Source organism: Anabrus simplex, chromosome 4, assembly GCF_040414725.1.
Source record: "Anabrus simplex isolate iqAnaSimp1 chromosome 4, ASM4041472v1, whole genome shotgun sequence".
In the NCBI taxonomy this organism is placed as follows: Eukaryota; Metazoa; Arthropoda; class Insecta; order Orthoptera; family Tettigoniidae; genus Anabrus; species Anabrus simplex.
The window spans coordinates 216,567,483-216,592,855 of NC_090268.1; the positions used below are offsets into that span (position 1 = coordinate 216,567,483).

A 25,373-nucleotide genomic window follows, 5' to 3' on the forward strand; every position below is an offset into this window, starting at 1 on the left:
GTTATTTTAAGTTTATTTAATTCTTTAATTAGTTCTAGGCTGTTTTTAATTGATCTGTCTCCTTTAAGTGAAATTTTCTCTTTTAGAATGATGTTCAGTTGTTTGCTTACATTGTAACTTGGCGCATCTTTAAAATTTACTATTGGTCTAATGGGACAGAGCTCTTTGTGTATTTTGGGCAGGGCTCTTAGTGTGGGGAGTTTAGGATTTTTGATTATGAGGCTTTCTTTTTCTTGTTTTGTGAAAATTAAGTCTGTTTCCTTGATAGCTTGCTTTATTTGGTTTTGAAATTTATTTGTAGGGTCGCGTTGCAATTCTTGAATACCGTTGTTGTTGATGAATTCTATTGTTTTTTCTATGTATTCGTCTTTCTTCATTATGACTGTTGTGTTACCTTTATCCGCTTTTGTGATGATAAGGTTGTCGTTTTTAATTTTGTTCTTAATTGTTTTCATTGCCGAGTATTGAGTGGCGTAATTCGGTTGCTTAGTGGAATTTTCATGTGCGATTATTTTTAGGGCTTCGTTGGTGGCTACGTTTTTTATTATTTCTCTTTGTGGAGAGGGTATTTTGTCGCAGGCAATTTCTACGTCAGTGATGAGCTGTTTTATGTTGTTTTCGTTATGACGTTCCTGGCAGTTGAATTTGAGACCTTTCTCTAGCAGATCTATTTCATTCTTTGAAAAGGTAGTGTCTGATCTGTTAATTAATCTAGGGTGAAAATTCGCGAGTGTGTTGTGCTTAGCGTTTTCTGGACTTTTCTGTTTAATCATTAGGTTACGTATTTTATTGTCAATAACCTTCTGTTTCCGGATTGCTTCCTTTTTAATGTAATCGTGTAAAAAGTTGGAATAGGATGTCCATTGTGTGCGGTGCCAGAAGTTGCTTAGGTTTAAGTGGATGCGTAGAATTTGTTTATTGATTTGCTGTTTCTTTATGTACGCGAATTTGATTTCGTTTCTGATCCATAGTAACTGTGATTGAGATGTTGATATTTTAGCCGAAGTTGTTGTGGGTTTAGCTTTTATGGGTATGTACTTAGGAACGAGCTCTAATTCTAGACATTTCTTATTAAATGTGATTGACTTGTCAATGTTCATGATTTTAATTTTAAGTGATTTGAGCTTTTTGGCTTCGTAATTTGCCTGACTGGCCGAATAATTTGTTAAAAATGAAGCCATGTTTTCCAGTGTTGACTTAGTTAAATGTAGCAAAGGCTTTTCAGTCTGTCAAACACATAGCAAATATAATGTAAATTAAAACACTAAAAGCATATCATAAAACACACACTAACATACAAAGAATGACATGTTTCGTTCTACAAGAACATCCTCAGATTCTATCAAATCACTTAAAATAAGCTTATATATGTACAGTATTGTTTACGTAGCGTAAACTTGTCAAAGATAGAGAGAAAAGTGATAACATGAAACAGTAATGACAAAAAATAAATTATATACAATTATAATATAGTGAAAAACTTACGTATTTATCTAGACTGCCGATGTTAAGTCTGTTGTCACCAAACACTATTTCAGGACTGTGGTGGAAAGTTTGTGGTGAGCCAGACTGTGCGTGGAGAGGGGAGGGCAGGACAGGGAGGGGCCTAGTAGAACGATGTGGATCTCTCCTATTGGATGATAAAATCGGGTAGACTATAGAGTGGAGAGGGGGGGGGCGGTGGGAGAGATGTAGGGCGCAGTGGCTGGAGCGCTGTGGAACTTTCCATCAACATTGGAGGGGGGGGGGAGAGATGTTATTGACCTATTTCATGTTAATTGTACCTGTATGTAATATGGATGAATGTAATTATTATAATTTTTTATTATTTATAATAGGTGAATGAAGTACGGAACGGTATTATTATTATTATTATTATTATTATTATTATTATTATTATTATTATGAAAAAAGCAATTCACCTTCCGTCAACATTGGAGAGGGGAGAGAAGTTATTGACCTTTTCCTTGCGAATGTACCTTTATGTAATATGGATGAATGCAAATTAATAATTTTTAGTTGAATAAAGTAAGGGACGTTATTATTATTATTATTATTATTATTTACGATAGAAGCGATTTAATGAGTAGGTGTTGTCAGATATTATGCGAGTAGAGCAAATAGGGGGGAATTATTTAAATGTGTATTATTATTATTACTATTATTATTATTATTTACGATAGAAGCAATTTAAGGAGTAGGTGTTGTTAGATATTATGTAAGTAGAGCGAATAGGGGGGAATTACTTAAATGTGTATGCTCATTCAGGTTATTGGCATTAGTATTTTTTGCGACGTAAATTTCTATTGCTTCTTTTATATTTAAAGATTTACTTTTATTTTCGAAGTGTAAAATTTTTAGATCAGTGTTGATGTCTGTGAAATGGTGTGAACAGTCGTAGATGTGCTCCCCGAAGGCTGAATGCCGACTATATCTGATCGCGTTTTTGTGTTCTTTGTATCTTGTATGGAAATTACGTTTTGTTTGACCTATGTATGTGGCGTTGCAGTTAGGTTCTTGGCACTTGAGTTCATACACTCCTGACTTTGAGAAAGGGTCCTTTTTGTTTAAGTTGCACCTGCTGAAGTGTCTCTGTAGTGTGTTATTCGTTCGAAAAGCTACTTTTAAACCTTGTTTCTTGAAAATGTTAGCTACTTTGTATGTGTTATTGTTAACATAGTTGAGAACCACGTAGTTTTCTTTGTCGTGTGTGGTGCTTTCCCGGCGACTTTTCTTATGTTTATTTAAAAGTTTATCCACTGTGCCTGGAGGATGGTTGTTTTCTTTCGCGATTTGTTTAATTATTTGCATTTCTTCATTGAAATCTGTTGTGCTCATTGGTATGGAAATAGCTCTATGTATCATTGTATTCAGTCCTGCTATTTTGTGTGTGTATGGGTGGTTCGAGTTGTTGTCAATAGTGTGTGACGTCTGAGTGGGCTTTCTGTATACCTTGTAAGATAGGTTGTCATTATTCCTGTTGATTGTGATGTCTAAATAGTTTATTTTCTTGTTATTTTCTGGTTCCATTGTGAAGCTGATGGATTTGTGTAAAGAATTTAGAGTGTTTAATAACTGGTCTGCATTAGTGACGTCATTATCATATATGCATATGACGTCATCCACAAATCTGCTCCAATGTAAGATTCCTTTTGAAAGCTGGCCCATTAAGAACATGTTTTCGAAGTTATTGAGAAAAAAGTTTGCTATTATACCTGATAACGGTGAGCCCATGGCTAGCCCTTCTGTTTGGCAATAGATTTTGTCGTTAAATGCAAAGCAATTTTGGTGTAGTGTTGTTCTAAGAAGGTTAATAATTTCTTTAGTTTCTTGTAGAGAGGTGTTTTCCTTAAGAAGGTTTTCGATAATTTTAATGGATTCATCTATTGGTATGTTGGTGTACATGTTAGTGATGTCAAAGGATATCATACGTGTACTCTCTGTTATTTTAAGTTTATTTAATTCTTTAATTAGTTCTAGGCTGTTTTTAATTGATCTGTCTCCTTTAAGTGAAATTTTCTCTTTTAGAATGATGTTCAGTTGTTTGCTTATATTGTAACTTGGCGCATCTTTAAAATTTACTATTGGTCTAATGGGACAGAGCTCTTTGTGTATTTTGGGCAGGGCTCTTAGTGTGGGGAGTTTAGGATTTTTGATTATGAGGCTTTCTTTTTCTTGTTTTGTGAAAATTAAGTCTGTTTCCTTGATAGCTTGCTTTATTTGGTTTTGAAATTTATTTGTAGGGTCGCGTTGCAATTCTTGAATACCGTTGTTGTTGATGAATTCTATTGTTTTTTCTATGTATTCGTCTTTCTTCATTATGACTGTTGTGTTACCTTTATCCGCTTTTGTGATGATAAGGTTGTCGTTTTTAATTTTGTTCTTAATTGTTTTCATTGCCGAGTATTGAGTGGCGTAATTCGGTTGCTTAGTGGAATTTTCATGTGCGATTATTTTTAGGGCTTCGTTGGTGGCTACGTTTTTTATTATTTCTCTTTGTGGAGAGGGTATTTTGTCGCAGGCAATTTCTACGTCAGTGATGAGCTGTTTTATGTTGTTTTCGTTATGACGTTCCTGGCAGTTGAATTTGAGACCTTTCTCTAGCAGATCTATTTCATTCTTTGAAAAGGTAGTGTCTGATCTGTTAATTAATCTAGGGTGAAAATTCGCGAGTGTGTTGTGCTTAGCGTTTTCTGGACTTTTCTGTTTAATCATTAGGTTACGTATTTTATTGTCAATAACCTTCTGTTTCCGGATTGCTTCCTTTTTAATGTAATCGTGTAAAAAGTTGGAATAGGATGTCCATTGTGTGCGGTGCCAGAAGTTGCTTAGGTTTAAGTGGATGCGTAGAATTTGTTTATTGATTTGCTGTTTCTTTATGTACGCGAATTTGATTTCGTTTCTGATCCATAGTAACTGTGATTGAGATGTTGATATTTTAGCCGAAGTTGTTGTGGGTTTAGCTTTTATGGGTATGTACTTAGGAACGAGCTCTAATTCTAGACATTTCTTATTAAATGTGATTGACTTGTCAATGTTCATGATTTTAATTTTAAGTGATTTGAGCTTTTTGGCTTCGTAATTTGCCTGACTGGCCGAATAATTTGTTAAAAATGAAGCCATGTTTTCCAGTGTTGACTTAGTTAAATGTAGCAAAGGCTTTTCAGTCTGTCAAACACATAGCAAATATAATGTAAATTAAAACACTAAAAGCATATCATAAAACACACACTAACATACAAAGAATGACATGTTTCGTTCTACAAGAACATCCTCAGATTCTATCAAATCACTTAAAATAAGCTTATATATGTACAGTATTGTTTACGTAGCGTAAACTTGTCAAAGATAGAGAGAAAAGTGATAACATGAAACAGTAATGACAAAAAATAAATTATATACAATTATAATATAGTGAAAAACTTACGTATTTATCTAGACTGCCGATGTTAAGTCTGTTGTCACCAAACACTATTTCAGGACTGTGGTGGAAAGTTTGTGGTGAGCCAGACTGTGCGTGGAGAGGGGAGGGCAGGACAGGGAGGGGCCTAGTAGAACGATGTGGATCTCTCCTATTGGATGATAAAATCGGGTAGACTATAGAGTGGAGAGGGGGGGGGGCGGTGGGAGAGATGTAGGGCGCAGTGGCTGGAGCGCTGTGGAACTTTCCATCAACATTGGAGGGGGGGGGGAGAGATGTTATTGACCTATTTCATGTTAATTGTACCTGTATGTAATATGGATGAATGTAATTATTATAATTTTTTATTATTTATAATAGGTGAATGAAGTACGGAACGGTATTATTATTATTATTATTATTATTATTATTATTATTATTATTATGAAAAAAGCAATTCACCTTCCGTCAACATTGGAGAGGGGAGAGAAGTTATTGACCTTTTCCTTGCGAATGTACCTTTATGTAATATGGATGAATGCAAATTAATAATTTTTAGTTGAATAAAGTAAGGGACGTTATTATTATTATTATTATTATTATTTACGATAGAAGCGATTTAATGAGTAGGTGTTGTCAGATATTATGCGAGTAGAGCAAATAGGGGGGAATTATTTAAATGTGTATTATTATTATTACTATTATTATTATTATTTACGATAGAAGCAATTTAAGGAGTAGGTGTTGTTAGATATTATGTAAGTAGAGCGAATAGGGGGGAATTACTTAAATGTGTATGCTCATTCAGGTTATTGGCATTAGTATTTTTTGCGACGTAAATTTCTATTGCTTCTTTTATATTTAAAGATTTACTTTTATTTTCGAAGTGTAAAATTTTTAGATCAGTGTTGATGTCTGTGAAATGGTGTGAACAGTCGTAGATGTGCTCCCCGAAGGCTGAATGCCGACTATATCTGATCGCGTTTTTGTGTTCTTTGTATCTTGTATGGAAATTACGTTTTGTTTGACCTATGTATGTGGCGTTGCAGTTAGGTTCTTGGCACTTGAGTTCATACACTCCTGACTTTGAGAAAGGGTCCTTTTTGTTTAAGTTGCACCTGCTGAAGTGTCTCTGTAGTGTGTTATTCGTTCGAAAAGCTACTTTTAAACCTTGTTTCTTGAAAATGTTAGCTACTTTGTATGTGTTATTGTTAACATAGTTGAGAACCACGTAGTTTTCTTTGTCGTGTGTGGTGCTTTCCCGGCGACTTTTCTTATGTTTATTTAAAAGTTTATCCACTGTGCCTGGAGGATGGTTGTTTTCTTTCGCGATTTGTTTAATTATTTGCATTTCTTCATTGAAATCTGTTGTGCTCATTGGTATGGAAATAGCTCTATGTATCATTGTATTCAGTCCTGCTATTTTGTGTGTGTATGGGTGGTTCGAGTTGTTGTCAATAGTGTGTGACGTCTGAGTGGGCTTTCTGTATACCTTGTAAGATAGGTTGTCATTATTCCTGTTGATTGTGATGTCTAAATAGTTTATTTTCTTGTTATTTTCTGGTTCCATTGTGAAGCTGATGGATTTGTGTAAAGAATTTAGAGTGTTTAATAACTGGTCTGCATTAGTGACGTCATTATCATATATGCATATGACGTCATCCACAAATCTGCTCCAATGTAAGATTCCTTTTGAAAGCTGGCCCATTAAGAACATGTTTTCGAAGTTATTGAGAAAAATGTTTGCTATTATACCTGATAACGGTGAGCCCATGGCTAGCCCTTCTGTTTGGCAATAGATTTTGTCGTTAAATGCAAAGCAATTTTGGTGTAGTGTTGTTCTAAGAAGGTTAATAATTTCTTTAGTTTCTTGTAGAGAGGTGTTTTCCTTAAGAAGGTTTTCGATAATTTTAATGGATTCATCTATTGGTATGTTGGTGTACATGTTAGTGATGTCAAAGGATATCATACGTGTACTCTCTGTTATTTTAAGTTTATTTAATTCTTTAATTAGTTCTAGGCTGTTTTTAATTGATCTGTCTCCTTTAAGTGAAATTTTCTCTTTTAGAATGATGTTCAGTTGTTTGCTTACATTGTAACTTGGCGCATCTTTAAAATTTACTATTGGTCTAATGGGACAGAGCTCTTTGTGTATTTTGGGCAGGGCTCTTAGTGTGGGGAGTTTAGGATTTTTGATTATGAGGCTTTCTTTTTCTTGTTTTGTGAAAATTAAGTCTGTTTCCTTGATAGCTTGCTTTATTTGGTTTTGAAATTTATTTGTAGGGTCGCGTTGCAATTCTTGAATACCGTTGTTGTTGATGAATTCTATTGTTTTTTCTATGTATTCGTCTTTCTTCATTATGACTGTTGTGTTACCTTTATCCGCTTTTGTGATGATAAGGTTGTCGTTTTTAATTTTGTTCTTAATTGTTTTCATTGCCGAGTATTGAGTGGCGTAATTCGGTTGCTTAGTGGAATTTTCATGTGCGATTATTTTTAGGGCTTCGTTGGTGGCTACGTTTTTTATTATTTCTCTTTGTGGAGAGGGTATTTTGTCGCAGGCAATTTCTACGTCAGTGATGAGCTGTTTTATGTTGTTTTCGTTATGACGTTCCTGGCAGTTGAATTTGAGACCTTTCTCTAGCAGATCTATTTCATTCTTTGAAAAGGTAGTGTCTGATCTGTTAATTAATCTAGGGTGAAAATTCGCGAGTGTGTTGTGCTTAGCGTTTTCTGGACTTTTCTGTTTAATCATTAGGTTACGTATTTTATTGTCAATAACCTTCTGTTTCCGGATTGCTTCCTTTTTAATGTAATCGTGTAAAAAGTTGGAATAGGATGTCCATTGTGTGCGGTGCCAGAAGTTGCTTAGGTTTAAGTGGATGCGTAGAATTTGTTTATTGATTTGCTGTTTCTTTATGTACGCGAATTTGATTTCGTTTCTGATCCATAGTAACTGTGATTGAGATGTTGATATTTTAGCCGAAGTTGTTGTGGGTTTAGCTTTTATGGGTATGTACTTAGGAACGAGCTCTAATTCTAGACATTTCTTATTAAATGTGATTGACTTGTCAATGTTCATGATTTTAATTTTAAGTGATTTGAGCTTTTTGGCTTCGTAATTTGCCTGACTGGCCGAATAATTTGTTAAAAATGAAGCCATGTTTTCCAGTGTTGACTTAGTTAAATGTAGCAAAGGCTTTTCAGTCTGTCAAACACATAGCAAATATAATGTAAATTAAAACACTAAAAGCATATCATAAAACACACACTAACATACAGAGAATGACATGTTTCGTTCTACAAGAACATCCTCAGATTCTATCAAATCACTTAAAATAAGCTTATATATGTACAGTATTGTTTACGTAGCGTAAACTTGTCAAAGATAGAGAGAAAAGTGATAACATGAAACAGTAATGACAAAAAATAAATTATATACAATTATAATATAGTGAAAAACTTACGTATTTATCTAGACTGCCGATGTTAAGTCTGTTGTCACCAAACACTATTTCAGGACTGTGGTGGAAAGTTTGTGGTGAGCCAGACTGTGCGTGGAGAGGGGAGGGCAGGACAGGGAGGGGCCTAGTAGAACGATGTGGATCTCTCCTATTGGATGATAAAATCGGGTAGACTATAGAGTGGAGAGGGGGGGGGGCGGTGGGAGAGATGTAGGGCGCAGTGGCTGGAGCGCTGTGGAACTTTCCATCAACATTGGAGGGGGGGGGGAGAGATGTTATTGACCTATTTCATGTTAATTGTACCTGTATGTAATATGGATGAATGTAATTATTATAATTTTTTATTATTTATAATAGGTGAATGAAGTACGGAACGGTATTATTATTATTATTATTATTATTATTATTATTATTATTATTATTATGAAAAAAGCAATTCACCTTCCGTCAACATTGGAGAGGGGAGAGAAGTTATTGACCTTTTCCTTGCGAATGTACCTTTATGTAATATGGATGAATGCAAATTAATAATTTTTAGTTGAATAAAGTAAGGGACGTTATTATTATTATTATTATTATTATTTACGATAGAAGCGATTTAATGAGTAGGTGTTGTCAGATATTATGCGAGTAGAGCAAATAGGGGGGAATTATTTAAATGTGTATTATTATTATTACTATTATTATTATTATTTACGATAGAAGCAATTTAAGGAGTAGGTGTTGTTAGATATTATGTAAGTAGAGCGAATAGGGGGGAATTACTTAAATGTGTATGCTCATTCAGGTTATTGGCATTAGTATTTTTTGCGACGTAAATTTCTATTGCTTCTTTTATATTTAAAGATTTACTTTTATTTTCGAAGTGTAAAATTTTTAGATCAGTGTTGATGTCTGTGAAATGGTGTGAACAGTCGTAGATGTGCTCCCCGAAGGCTGAATGCCGACTATATCTGATCGCGTTTTTGTGTTCTTTGTATCTTGTATGGAAATTACGTTTTGTTTGACCTATGTATGTGGCGTTGCAGTTAGGTTCTTGGCACTTGAGTTCATACACTCCTGACTTTGAGAAAGGGTCCTTTTTGTTTAAGTTGCACCTGCTGAAGTGTCTCTGTAGTGTGTTATTCGTTCGAAAAGCTACTTTTAAACCTTGTTTCTTGAAAATGTTAGCTACTTTGTATGTGTTATTGTTAACATAGTTGAGAACCACGTAGTTTTCTTTGTCGTGTGTGGTGCTTTCCCGGCGACTTTTCTTATGTTTATTTAAAAGTTTATCCACTGTGCCTGGAGGATGGTTGTTTTCTTTCGCGATTTGTTTAATTATTTGCATTTCTTCATTGAAATCTGTTGTGCTCATTGGTATGGAAATAGCTCTATGTATCATTGTATTCAGTCCTGCTATTTTGTGTGTGTATGGGTGGTTCGAGTTGTTGTCAATAGTGTGTGACGTCTGAGTGGGCTTTCTGTATACCTTGTAAGATAGGTTGTCATTATTCCTGTTGATTGTGATGTCTAAATAGTTTATTTTCTTGTTATTTTCTGGTTCCATTGTGAAGCTGATGGATTTGTGTAAAGAATTTAGAGTGTTTAATAACTGGTCTGCATTAGTGACGTCATTATCATATATGCATATGACGTCATCCACAAATCTGCTCCAATGTAAGATTCCTTTTGAAAGCTGGCCCATTAAGAACATGTTTTCGAAGTTATTGAGAAAAATGTTTGCTATTATACCTGATAACGGTGAGCCCATGGCTAGCCCTTCTGTTTGGCAATAGATTTTGTCGTTAAATGCAAAGCAATTTTGGTGTAGTGTTGTTCTAAGAAGGTTAATAATTTCTTTAGTTTCTTGTAGAGAGGTGTTTTCCTTAAGAAGGTTTTCGATAATTTTAATGGATTCATCTATTGGTATGTTGGTGTACATGTTAGTGATGTCAAAGGATATCATACGTGTACTCTCTGTTATTTTAAGTTTATTTAATTCTTTAATTAGTTCTAGGCTGTTTTTAATTGATCTGTCTCCTTTAAGTGAAATTTTCTCTTTTAGAATGATGTTCAGTTGTTTGCTTACATTGTAACTTGGCGCATCTTTAAAATTTACTATTGGTCTAATGGGACAGAGCTCTTTGTGTATTTTGGGCAGGGCTCTTAGTGTGGGGAGTTTAGGATTTTTGATTATGAGGCTTTCTTTTTCTTGTTTTGTGAAAATTAAGTCTGTTTCCTTGATAGCTTGCTTTATTTGGTTTTGAAATTTATTTGTAGGGTCGCGTTGCAATTCTTGAATACCGTTGTTGTTGATGAATTCTATTGTTTTTTCTATGTATTCGTCTTTCTTCATTATGACTGTTGTGTTACCTTTATCCGCTTTTGTGATGATAAGGTTGTCGTTTTTAATTTTGTTCTTAATTGTTTTCATTGCCGAGTATTGAGTGGCGTAATTCGGTTGCTTAGTGGAATTTTCATGTGCGATTATTTTTAGGGCTTCGTTGGTGGCTACGTTTTTTATTATTTCTCTTTGTGGAGAGGGTATTTTGTCGCAGGCAATTTCTACGTCAGTGATGAGCTGTTTTATGTTGTTTTCGTTATGACGTTCCTGGCAGTTGAATTTGAGACCTTTCTCTAGCAGATCTATTTCATTCTTTGAAAAGGTAGTGTCTGATCTGTTAATTAATCTAGGGTGAAAATTCGCGAGTGTGTTGTGCTTAGCGTTTTCTGGACTTTTCTGTTTAATCATTAGGTTACGTATTTTATTGTCAATAACCTTCTGTTTCCGGATTGCTTCCTTTTTAATGTAATCGTGTAAAAAGTTGGAATAGGATGTCCATTGTGTGCGGTGCCAGAAGTTGCTTAGGTTTAAGTGGATGCGTAGAATTTGTTTATTGATTTGCTGTTTCTTTATGTACGCGAATTTGATTTCGTTTCTGATCCATAGTAACTGTGATTGAGATGTTGATATTTTAGCCGAAGTTGTTGTGGGTTTAGCTTTTATGGGTATGTACTTAGGAACGAGCTCTAATTCTAGACATTTCTTATTAAATGTGATTGACTTGTCAATGTTCATGATTTTAATTTTAAGTGATTTGAGCTTTTTGGCTTCGTAATTTGCCTGACTGGCCGAATAATTTGTTAAAAATGAAGCCATGTTTTCCAGTGTTGACTTAGTTAAATGTAGCAAAGGCTTTTCAGTCTGTCAAACACATAGCAAATATAATGTAAATTAAAACACTAAAAGCATATCATAAAACACACACTAACATACAAAGAATGACATGTTTCGTTCTACAAGAACATCCTCAGATTCTATCAAATCACTTAAAATAAGCTTATATATGTACAGTATTGTTTACGTAGCGTAAACTTGTCAAAGATAGAGAGAAAAGTGATAACATGAAACAGTAATGACAAAAAATAAATTATATACAATTATAATATAGTGAAAAACTTACGTATTTATCTAGACTGCCGATGTTAAGTCTGTTGTCACCAAACACTATTTCAGGACTGTGGTGGAAAGTTTGTGGTGAGCCAGACTGTGCGTGGAGAGGGGAGGGCAGGACAGGGAGGGGCCTAGTAGAACGATGTGGATCTCTCCTATTGGATGATAAAATCGGGTAGACTATAGAGTGGAGAGGGGGGGGGGGCGGTGGGAGAGATGTAGGGCGCAGTGGCTGGAGCGCTGTGGAACTTTCCATCAACATTGGAGGGGGGGGGGAGAGATGTTATTGACCTATTTCATGTTAATTGTACCTGTATGTAATATGGATGAATGTAATTATTATAATTTTTTATTATTTATAATAGGTGAATGAAGTACGGAACGGTATTATTATTATTATTATTATTATTATTATTATTATTATTATTATTATGAAAAAAGCAATTCACCTTCCGTCAACATTGGAGAGGGGAGAGAAGTTATTGACCTTTTCCTTGCGAATGTACCTTTATGTAATATGGATGAATGCAAATTAATAATTTTTAGTTGAATAAAGTAAGGGACGTTATTATTATTATTATTATTATTATTTACGATAGAAGCGATTTAATGAGTAGGTGTTGTCAGATATTATGCGAGTAGAGCAAATAGGGGGGAATTATTTAAATGTGTATTATTATTATTACTATTATTATTATTATTTACGATAGAAGCAATTTAAGGAGTAGGTGTTGTTAGATATTATGTAAGTAGAGCGAATAGGGGGGAATTACTTAAATGTGTATGCTCATTCAGGTTATTGGCATTAGTATTTTTTGCGACGTAAATTTCTATTGCTTCTTTTATATTTAAAGATTTACTTTTATTTTCGAAGTGTAAAATTTTTAGATCAGTGTTGATGTCTGTGAAATGGTGTGAACAGTCGTAGATGTGCTCCCCGAAGGCTGAATGCCGACTATATCTGATCGCGTTTTTGTGTTCTTTGTATCTTGTATGGAAATTATGTTTTGTTTGACCTATGTATGTGGCGTTGCAGTTAGGTTCTTGGCACTTGAGTTCATACACTCCTGACTTTGAGAAAGGGTCCTTTTTGTTTAAGTTGCACCTGCTGAAGTGTCTCTGTAGTGTGTTATTCGTTCGAAAAGCTACTTTTAAACCTTGTTTCTTGAAAATGTTAGCTACTTTGTATGTGTTATTGTTAACATAGTTGAGAACCACGTAGTTTTCTTTGTCGTGTGTGGTGCTTTCCCGGCGACTTTTCTTATGTTTATTTAAAAGTTTATCCACTGTGCCTGGAGGATGGTTGTTTTCTTTCGCGATTTGTTTAATTATTTGCATTTCTTCATTGAAATCTGTTGTGCTCATTGGTATGGAAATAGCTCTATGTATCATTGTATTCAGTCCTGCTATTTTGTGTGTGTATGGGTGGTTCGAGTTGTTGTCAATAGTGTGTGACGTCTGAGTGGGCTTTCTGTATACCTTGTAAGATAGGTTGTCATTATTCCTGTTGATTGTGATGTCTAAATAGTTTATTTTCTTGTTATTTTCTGGTTCCATTGTGAAGCTGATGGATTTGTGTAAAGAATTTAGAGTGTTTAATACCTGGTCTGCATTAGTGACGTCATTATCATATATGCATATGACGTCATCCACAAATCTGCTCCAATGTAAGATTCCTTTTGAAAGCTGATTTGATAGAATCTGAGGATGTTCTTGTAGAACGAAACATGTCATTCTTTGTATGTTAGTGTGTGTTTTATGATATGCTTTTAGTGTTTTAATTTACATTATATTTGCTATGTGTTTGACAGACTGAAAAGCCTTTGCTACATTTAACTAAGTCAACACTGGAAAACATGGCTTCATTTTTAACAAAAAAAAAAAAAAAAAAGAAAGGAAGAGGGCGGAAAAGAATACAGGCGATTAAAGAATCAAGTAAATAGAAAGTGCAAGGTAGCTAAGGAAGAATGGCTGAAGGAGAAGTGCAAGGATGTCGAAGGCTGTATGGTCCTGGGAAAGGTAGATGCTGCATACAAGAAAATCAAGGAAACCTTTGGAGAAAGGAAATCTAGGTGTATGAATATTAAGAGCTCAGATGAAAAGCCACTTCTAGGGAAAGAAGACAAAGCAGAAAGATGGCAGGAGCATATCCAACAGTTGTATCAAGTTAAAGATGTAGATAATTTGGTTCTGGAACATGAAGAGTCTGTTGATGCTGATGAAATGGGAGACCCAATTTTGAGGTCAGAGTTTGACAGAGCTGTGAGTGACCTAAATAGGAACAAGGCACCTGGAATTGATGGCATTCCCTCTGAATTACTGACTGCCTTAGGAGAAACCAGCATGGCAAGGTTATTTCATTTAGTGTGCAAGATGTATGAGACAGGAGAAGTCCCATCAGATTTTCGGCAGAATGTTGTTATACCTATTCCCAAGAAAGCCGGTGCTGACAGGTGTGAAAACTACCGCACCATTAGTTTAGTATCTCATGCCTGCAAAATTGTAACACGTATTATTTACAGAAGAATGGTAAAACAAGTTGAAGCTGAGTTGGGAGAAGATCAATTTGGCTTCAGAAGAAATGTAGGAACACGTGAAGCAATCCTGACTTTACGTCTGATCTTAGAGGATCGAATCGAGAAGGACTAGCCCACGTACATGGCATTCGTAGATCTAGAAAAGGCATTCGATAATGTTGATTGGACCAAGCTATTTATGATTCTGAAGATGATACGGATCAGACACCGAGAACGAAGAATTATCTACAATCTTTATAAAAATCAGTTTGCAGTGATAAGAATCGAGGGCATTGAAAAAGAAGCAGCAATCCAGAGAGGAGTGAGGCAAGGCTGCAGTTTGTCCCCTCTCCTTTTCAATGTTTACATAGAACAGGCAGTAAAGGAAATCAAAGAGAAATTTTAAAGGGAATCACAGTCCAAGGAGAGGAAATCAAAACCTTGAGATTTGCCGATGATATTGTTATTTTATCTGAGACTGCAGAAGATCTCGAGAAGTTGCTGAATGGTATGGATGAAGTCTTGGGTAAGGAGTACAAGATGAAAATAAGTAAGTCCGAAACAAAAGTAATGGAGTGCTGTCGAACGAAGGCAGGTGATGTAGGAAATATTAGATTAGGAAATGAAGTCTTAAAGGAAGTAGATGAATATTGTTACTTGGGTAGTAAAATAACTAACGATGGCAGAAGTAAGGAGGACATAAAATGCAGATTAGCACAAGCAAGGAAGAGCTTTCTTAAGAAAAGAAATTTGCTCACTTCAAACATTGATATCGGAATTAGAAAGATGTTTTTGAAGACTTTCGTGTGGAGCGTGGCATTGTATGGAAGTGAAACATGGACGATAACTAGCTCAAAAAGAAAGAGAATAGCTTTTGAAATGTGGTGTTACAGAAGAATGCTGAAGGTGAGATGGATAGATCGAATCACGAATGAAGAGATACTGAATCGAATTGGGGAGAGGAGATCGATTTGGCTAAATTTGACGAGAAAAAGAGATAGAATGATAGGACACATCTTAAGACACCCAGGACTTGTTCAGTTGGTTTTTGAAGGAAGTGTAGGTGGTAAGAACGGTAGGGGTAGACCAAGGTATGAATATGACAAGCAGATTAGAGCAGATGTAGGATGCAATAGTTACGTAGAAATGAAAAGGTTAACACAGGATAGGGTGGCATGGAGAGTTTCATCAAACCAGTCTATGGACTGATGACTCAAACAACATGTCAGGCCATGGAAATTTCAAATCATATTTCGAAAGTAAAAAAATGATTTTGACAGGTGGCTCTTCTTGCTTTTGTGGGTCTACTCAAACAGTTGATATTTGATTGTCCTGTGTTTACAAGAGCAAAATTTGATTTGGATTCTCACTTAAACTGCTGTAAATTCAGCTTTTGCTTTTTTTCATAAAGAAATAATATTTTCATAAAGAAATGATGTTAAACATTTCCTAATTTTCATTTATCGCATCTTTCATAAACTGGTTCTGTAAATTAACATGTTTAATGTATAATTGTATTATTCAACTATAATCCTAAAATACTTTGTAAAATAGGGTTCATTTGTATTGGATATTCATAGTAATAATAATAATAATAATAATAATAATAATGTGGAATAGTGCGTTTACACGTAAGAGCCTCCGTGGCTCAGGTGGCAGCGTGCCAGCCTCCCACCGCCAGGTTTCATGGTTCGAATCCCGGTCACTCCATGTGAGATTTGTACTGGACAAAGTGGAGGCGGGAAATATTTTTCTCTGGTACTCTGGTTTTCCCTGCCATATTTCATTCCAGCAACACTCCAATATCATTTCATTTGTCATTCAGTAATCATTGCCCCCAGAGGAGTGCGATAAGCTTTGGCAGCCGGCACAATTCATATCCTCGCTGCTAGATGGGGGCTTCATTCATTCCATTCTTGACCCAGTCAAATGACTGGAAACAGGCTGTGAATTTTCATTCAGGGCGTTTTCATGTGCTTTAGATTAATTTGATGATGATGATGCTGCTGCTGCTGCTTGTTGTTTAAAGGGGCCTAACATCTAGGTCATCGGCCCCTAATGGTACAAAATGTAATGGCAATTTAAAAGTCCAAAATCCTCCATTAACCAGATTTCACAATGCGAGGATGAAGAATGAATGGATGGATATGAATTTAAAACAATAAGTGGATCCGACCCGCAATGCCAAACATTCCCAGAAACTAACGTTAAACAATAGTATTACTGACCAAGGGACTGCTTCTAAAACACAATACTGAATCGATGATGCTTGTAGTCTGAAGGGGTCCAAAATCCCAGTCATCGGCCCCTCGTAATGGTACTTATCGCTAGGAAAGTAGAACCATGGTATTTGACATGTTGCGGTAATAATCAAAAGTAGCGTAGGCTCATGGTATTTCACACATTATGGTACTACTGACAGGTAACGTAACGTGCACATGTAACACCTTTGCTGGCAGGACCCAGTGTTTACAGTGCACTATGTCTTCTGGTGTAGGCTAGAGCAATTCTGTTACTTTCATTGATCTGTCTCAGCTTTATCCTTAGCTTTGACAAAATGAAAGTGACTGAGGTATGAGTGATGATAGTAATGCCATTTCTTCTGCAGCCAGTCCCTGCTATGACTGGTGTGAAGATATTGCTCATAGGGTCGGTTGGTGCATGCATTTCAGTGGGCTTGGCAGACTGATATGTAATAGCAACTTCTGGTTCAGTGAGGAAAGCAACGGGAAACTACCTCACTCCTCATTTCCCTAGTACGCCTCTTCAGTGATGCCTAGGCCATCTATGACAGCTGATTTTTGAGGATCCAACCAGCCTTCGGGCTGATGACTAAACGTACATACAACACAGACCTATGGTATTTCTCACATTTTGGCACCATGTAGAGGCAACACAAAACTATGGTGTTCATCACACAAGTGTACTTACTAACCACAGGGATTCGTACTATCCCGTTGTGTTCCTCACATAGTAGGTACTAATCATAGGCAAGGCAGAACCATGGTTGTCGTTCACCCACGGTGTGGCTCATATTTCTCTTTCAGTGCATTGTTGATTGTGTGTAAAATTTTTATTGGTTGTATTTGGTTATTTTCTGCTTATATGTATACTATTGCCAGCGTTGTGGAATTCCAGCACTGAATAACTTTATGTTCAGATTTATTTATTTATTTATTTATTTATTTATTTATTTTTTGCTAGGGGCTTTACGTCGCACCGACACAGATAGGTCTTATGGCGACGATGGGATAGGAAAGGCCTAGGAGTTGGAAGGAAGCGGCCGTGGCCTTAATTAAGGTCCAGCCCCAGCATTTGCCTGGTGTGAAAATGGGAAACCACGGAAAACCATCTTCAGGGCTGCCGACAGTGGGATTCGAACCTAGTATCTCCCTGATGCAAGCTCACAGCAGCGCGCCTCTACGCGCACGGCCAACTCGCCCGGTTTTTTGTGTTCAGAAGCGGAGAGGATTTGTGTGTTAATTTGGATTTGTCATAGCTCAGTATTTCTTTTTCAATTGAATTTACTTCGATTTAAATGACAATTTAATTCTTTTTACATAAGATTTAATCTTGTTCAAATAGGATGACTTAATCAAAGCTTTGTTTCCTTACTCAAAGGATTTAGGGATGTTTAATGAGTAAATAATTAATTGATTCTACTTAAAATTTGAGCAAGGAAGAGTAACCAATACTATAAAACCATTTCATAAATTTACCATAAAATAAATTTAAGAGATGTCAATGTTATCTGAATTCGACGTCACTTTATCTAGGGGCCACATGATGTATTTGCGACTTAACTCATTGGGCCTGGGCTACGGAATTGTAACGTGCTTCGTCTTGGTGGACCAAATACCGGACCACAAAACTGTTCCGTTGTCTCACTTTACTACATAATTCAAATTTTTCTCAAGAGATGGCAGAGCGAGTAATTTGTAATTTATGTAGGGACTCTTTCTTTGCAATGTTATATGCTCTTTGCTAACATACTGTATATCAATAGTGTGCTTGGTAATATTAGTTTGAAGTGGGCTATCTCTAGTCTTTGAGATTCACTTGTAAACAAGATGACTGCCAGTAAACAACTGAAATTTACCAACGTATAACCCTTTTTAGAAAGTAATGATGATTAGAAATATTTTTTCAGTGAAATTAGTCCTAATATTAGTAATAGTGTGATTAATGCTCCTGAAGAACAAATAGATGTGCAAATCGAAGAGGAAATGGAAGGAAGAGATTGTGTTACAGCTCAGCAGGCGGACTGAGTACGGACCCATGATGCTAATAAAAAAGTGTTTTTAATGTATTCCTGCAGTTTGTGGTATGAAAGCCATTTATTTTCATTTACATTTAAATCTTTAATGGTCTTGTAAGTAAGAAATTTCTCACGATATGAAGCGACACTATTTCCTCCAAAATAATCCCAGCCCCAATTTAGTTTCAATCCAACAAATATGCAGGGCTCAATGGGTTAAAATGACACTGGTCAAGACTGGTATTTAAAAGAAAATAGAATGCAAAATTATAAATGTTTAAAATACAAATCAGTATAAACAAATTAATTATTCACAAGATTTTCAATGCTGCAGTTATTAACAAGAGAAAGGATTATTTTGAACATCAAAAGCTGGAATGATGTCTTAATGTGGATTTCCATGCTAACCTAATTATTTTGCACTTTATTATTAATAAAGTTGGTTTGTCATTTCACATTTTCTTTTAGTTAGTTTTGTTACCTTGGCAAATCTTCTGTCCAAGTTTCAAGTATCCGGCTCACAAACGGTCCACCCCCATAGATCTTCGGAACTCCCGATTGCTAGTGAAAAAGTGGCTCATTCAGCATGAAAATTCTGACCCCATGGATTTAGGTTTGAAAAAATAAAAATAATAAACCCACACACCACCCACAAACAAACAAAAAAAAAAAGCATCAAAAGGGTCCACGCACCATATCCACCTGACCTTGCACACTGTGACTTCTACCTATTCCCAAAACTGAGAATGTAGCTGAAAGGGTGAAGATTTCAGATGGCGGAGGAAATTAAACAGAATATTAGCCAGTCTTGTACACTCTGCGAGAAAATGACTTCTTGGAATGCCTCCAATTGCGGCAGCAATGGCGGAATCCTTACCTAGCCTCAAAAGGGGTGAGGGAGCCAATACTGTCTAGGATACACAATGAAACTCTTTACAAGATCAGTCTGGGAAACTACTAACTCGACCTCTTACTCTATGCAGGCAGGGCAGAGAAGTACAATAGATTCCTTTATAGCAAGGTGGAGCCAGTCGAAGTTCAGGTACAAGCTGTTCCGACATTAAAGGGTACTTTTAAAAATTTCATTGTTCCGTATTGAAAAGTATCCAGTTAAAATTGAAATAATAAATAAAGAGGTTCAACCTACTCAATACAAAAGAATAAGAAATCCAGTGATTACATTCTTATTTAATAATAAGTAGAAGTGGTACCGGTTTCGACCCTAGTCCAGGTCATCAGCCAATTAAAACATGAAAAACAATGCATAGGAAAAATATAATAAAAGATCAAGTTCACTCCGGATCAGTAGAAGAGGCGATATAAAAATGACGGGGGTAGACACTGTAAAATTCAGAAGAAGTAAAATCTAAGTCACTTAAAAGAAACAGTGCGTAATTTTCTGAACGGCAGTATGGCACACAATTTCTTTTTTCACGTCAACTGTTCCAAAAATTCTACAGGATCACAATTACTTATTCAATTATATTGAATGATATGATATATGTATTTGAATCGTGCAGTCGAGTAAGGAACTAAGTCAAAATCGGCCATTTTCATTTTATTGCCTCATTTACCGCACATAACCAAGCCCTATCGTTTGGTAAAGGAAAGAAATAAGTCAGCCTTCTCCTTGTGGGAGAAACTGTGGATGGACATCAGGCATATTGTGAAGAAACGCACTAAGTCGATGACTTAGTGCGTTTCTTCACCACTTGCTATTCATGACTTAGTTCCATTCTTTGCCGCACGTTGCATGCGATGTAGGTATAACAGGGGATATTTCAATTTACGGCGTTGGTACAACACAAAGGACAACATACTGGAGGGAAACAGAAATCGTACGGTACATGGTGGGTTATAGTGTACAGTATTTCAGTTTGTATCTCGGTGGATGACAAAGTGATCTATGTATTACATTTGAGAATATGACTCCGAAAAAGAAGGCACAGCCTGAGGGCCATAAACATAGTGTTCTGAAACACGCAAGACTCAGAGGACTGGCATATGTGAATAAACGTGGGAGAGTTGTGGAAGGCAAAGAAACCGGTTCTGACTGCAGGTAAGTAAGGAGCTTGAGAAGTATTACTAGGGATTGTTTAGTAAATAATATTCTAACATGCAACCAAACTTTCTACTCTTGTTTTAGATAACAATACGTATGGTACAGATTTATACTTAGTATTAATAATATGTTATTCTTCTAGATGCAGAAAGAAGTGCTTTGAGATTATAAACGAAGAGGCTCGCATGTCCATTCTTTCCAAGTTTCTTCAACTTCCTAGTAAGGATGCACAAGATTTACACTTGCAGCGCCTCATCGAGAAGAATGAAATTAAGACCAGAAGACCGAGGAATGAAAATTCAAAGCAGCGAGCAGCAAGTTTCACTTACTTTGTTATGGATGGCAACAATAGAAAGAAGGTATGCCGTTCAGCTTTTATGAGCATGCATGCCGTCACTCAGAAAAGAGTATTCCGTATCACAATGCTTCTTCTTCATGGAGAAATTCCCAGGGACAAGAGAGGAACCAATCCAAATACCAGAAAGATACCGGAAGATGTTACTAAACTGATATCCAATCATATTCAATCATTCCCTCTGAAACGGACTCATTAAGGGGGGAAAGAAGTGCATTACTTAGATGCCCGCTTAACTATTAAAGAAATGCACAACATGTTTGTCACAAAATACCCGGAGTGTGGAGTCAAGTACAGCTTCTACAGGACTTATTTTGTTGAGAATTACAACTACCGATTCGGACGACCACAGATCGATGTCTGCAGCAAGTGTGAGGAGTTCACAGCTAAACTTAGGAGTCCACATATTTGTGAATCAGCAAAGCGTGCAGCTCAGGCTGAATATGATGTTCATAACAGAAGAAGCAGGAAATTCTACAGGTCTTTGAAAGAAGTTGCAACACTATGCAGAACAAATGACAAAGTGACAGGCCTTGCCTTTGACTTTATGCAAAATCTGCCCCTGCCACACATACCGGTGCAAGAAGTGTTTTACATGAGACAGTTGTGGGTGAATGTGTTTTGTATTCATGATCTTGCAACGGACAAGTGTGTTGTGTATATGTATCATGAAGGCCAAGGAAATAAGGGTGCGAATGAAGTTGCTTCTTTCCTGAAAGATTATATAGACGAATTTGTGTCAGAAAATGTTGACCAGTTACACGTTTTCTCTGATGGTTCTCCAGGCCAAAATAAGAACCATACGGTCATAAGACTAATGCTAGGCCTGGCAGCTTCAAATCGATTTAAGGAGATTAGACAGTACTTTCCCGAGAGGGGTCATTCATTCCTACCATGCGACAGGGACTTTGGGCTATTTAAGAAAAACATTAAAAAAGTAGACAGAGTTTATACTATCGAAGAGTATATGGCAATTATTGTAAACAGCAAAGCAAATGTTACAGTTAAGTTAGTAGACTCAAGTGCAGTATTTAATTTTGACAAGTGGTGGCCTGAGTTTTTTAAAAAAGTGACTGTATCAGCTGAAACATCAACAAAGAATACTCCTCGTGCTGGAAAGATTGCATTTTCTCCTTCTTCGTTTAAGGAATACAGATATAGGGCAGAGAAACCAGGAGTTATTGTAGCACTTCCCTTCATAAACAGCATTGTGAAACATACGTTTCATCTTGGGAAAGGTAACTTTTGCACATTTTCCTTGCAACCAATGGCAGCATATCCAGAGGGTGGGGTTCCAATAAAAGCTGAGAAAATAAAGGACTTGCGTAAACTGTTGAAATATGTTGCGAATGAGGATGCTTTGGCATTTTATTTGGACATTATTTCGCAGCCAATGAATTCCCCTTAGGTTAGTAGTCTCGGTTGTAATACTGTAGTTATTTGGCGCTTCAAGGTCATTTGTATTTGTTTTCCCTGTTTTTTTCTGTTGGATAAACTGTAAACAGTGCTTATGTATTGCATTAAGCTATGTTTAATATATAACAAAGGTTGGTGTAGTTTGTATGAGAGATTTATTCCCAAACTCCAAATTTTTTTCGGTATTATTGGAGAAAGAAACTAAGTCAAAAAAGTTTAAACGGTCATAAAATTTATAAATTTTTCTTGAACATTTTCCTGTTACCTCCATTACATATCTATCACTGATCTAAATATTATATAAAATAATGGGAACTATTCATTGAAGCGTGTCGAAGAAAATCAGTTTTTTTGCTCTCCTGAAAAGTAGCAAAATCTGACTTAGTTCCTTACTCGACTGCACAATTCATTTATATACACATTCTCGCAACCGAAGCAAATATTGGATCATTAAGCTATTCTTCATTTTACATCGGCGGTTGAAACCACAGTGCCTGAAGTTGAATATATCGCGCTGATCACCGGGAGCTGGCAAGTTACTTCAATTGATATACTCATCTTCAGCTTCAGCACGATTATGGATCTTCATACGTGTTCGATTGTGTTATGACTGTGCCTGACAGTGTATACAAGCTAGCTCATTTAACCGTTCTCTGCTTTTCATAAACATTACAAGACTTTGCCTAACACTGCATGTGCCATACTGCCGTTCAGAAAATTACGCACCGTTTCTTTTAAGTGACTTACATTTTACTACTTCTGAATTTCACAATGACTACCCCCGTCATTTTTTATATCACCTCTTCTACTGATCCGGAGTGAACTTGATCTTTTATTTTCTTTTTCCTATGCATTGTTTTCCATGTTTTAATCGACTGATGATGACTTGGACTAGGGTCGAAACCAGTACCACTTCTACTTATTATTAAATAAGAATGTAATCACTGCATTTCTTATTCTTTTGTATTGAATAGGTTGAACCTCATTATTATTTCCATTAAAGGGTACCTCACTGGGTTTTCATGCACCATTCATTCACTGGAATTTAAAATCTGTATCGTATTCAAAATTCTACCTGAAACAGTTCTATTTGAGATTTAAACACGGGTACATCTAATATCTGAACTTCAGTACTTTATGGCTATAGAATAATGTACAGTTTGAGCCATCAGAAAAAAGGAAAGAGACTTCAGGATATGATGAAAATAAATCAATGCAGTTAAAAGTTTTCATCCTTTATTAAGGTATATGTAACCTACATTAACTACTGCTCAGGATTTCTTTAAATATATATCACCTCTAGACTAAGCACAATTCTCAAAACAGAACAACTTGAACCAAACTTTGAAAACAGGCAAAATTACAAAACAGTATGCAAAAATAGACATTTCAAGAAATCACACAAAACAGACTTCACGAGAATGACCTCCCTCTCATTCCCAAGAAAGGACAGGTTTCTCAAGGCAACTAGAAAAGGTAACATGATTGGTGAGGACTGGATCAGTAAACCTGGGACTAATGTTACGTGAAGAGGAAGGAAGGGTTAGAAAGATGTGAGGACTGGTCAGTCTATTCCTCACGACACTAGGACAAGAATTTCGACAGTCTATTATTATCTACAGTTAATGAAGAGATGGAGGCCTCTCTTCAATAATAATGGCACTTAAAACAGCAGTGATCTCTGTGCATCTACTAATCTTTGGCAGGTGTGATGATGGTAGTGATGTGGTTCTTAGAGAAGTCTGTTTAACCATTCCACAACTTGCGTTAAATTAAATAAAATTATATGAAACACAACACTACACCAGGACAATTTGAACTGAAGCACTAGGAGGGGGTGGGGGCAGTTGTCATGTAGCCAACTAGCTAGATATTATGAAATAGTCTTGGTTTTGCAAAAACCCATCACAGAAGCTAGCTTGTGCTTTTAAATGTAAGTTGAGTCACATAACACACAACTTTTTTAAAAAATTTTGTGGTTGAAATTACAAACTCTCATTGCCTCAAGCATAATATCGACTTACACTTTGGTCAGGAAACACTGCACCAATTATGCACAATATTTTAGCGAACATAGGCCACTTACAGGAGTAACTTTGAACCTGATATCTGTACATTATATTTCAATACCAAAAGCAGGACATACTCTCAACATTTACAATACCAAACAGTACCAAATCACAAAAATGCTCAACCTTTCAATGCTTCAGACTGGCCCCTCTTCAATATTCAATGTACTAGAAGGTGAAAAAAAGGCAGTGAAGTTTAATTCCGCAAGACCAGCAATTTCGGATCCTCCGTCTTCTCCTTGTGTGTGTTCGCTCATGGTGCCGCTTGTGGCAATTTCGAACAAGAAAAGCAAACAATATAGTCCGTTTTTACTCATAGTATTAAGAAACGTGAAGCCCAATTGTATACAGTACTCAATACACAGCCTACTTTGGAGACTTTCAACGATCACACTACAAGAAAAAGGAGGCAAGTTTGAAAACATTGAGAGAACAACACGAGACTACATTACAATGGATAGAAGGGATGTTTACAAAGTTCCCAGGTTGAATTTTCTCATAAAAAGCGGCTGAACGAACAAGATGAAGCAGTTTCCTTGCTTGGAGGGGAAGAGGGAGCTGGGCAGCGGAAACTCTTTTTTGGACGAACTAGCCGGAAGAGGCAGTTTGCTGCTCATCCTCATTTTGACAGGCCAATCGTTCCTTGTTCTGCCTAACCATCTCAGCTCGACGTTCCTGAAGAAGACAAGACTTATTTTAGAATAACATTCAGGAAATCAAATATACACTCCCAAAAACATTACCCACAATATATTGGTATTAGGCAGAACAAACTGAAATACTAGCAATTTCCAACTTTAAAATTACTGACTTAGAAAATGTAACAGTGAGAAAGTTGTTCTTCAAAGAGAAAATATCAAGTCTGAAAGAGATTACCCTTTACCTTAACAGAATTAC

At 36.1% G+C, this 25,373-nt stretch overlaps 1 protein-coding gene across 5 annotated transcripts in view; it reads right to left on the reverse strand.

Moving 5' to 3' along the window:
- Positions 1 to 23,626: 23,626 nt before the first annotated feature.
- The window catches only part of stai (stathmin), a 134,041-nt gene continuing 132,294 nt past the window's right edge, over positions 23,627 to 25,373 (reverse strand). For all 5 annotated transcript variants that reach the window (XM_067145358.2, XM_067145359.2, XM_067145360.2 and 2 more), the window contains one exon: positions 23,627 to 25,151. In XM_067145358.2, coding sequence (XP_067001459.1) covers positions 25,065 to 25,151 — 87 coding nt within the window. In that variant the 3' untranslated portion in view covers positions 23,627 to 25,064. The remainder of the gene's footprint in view (positions 25,152 to 25,373) is intronic.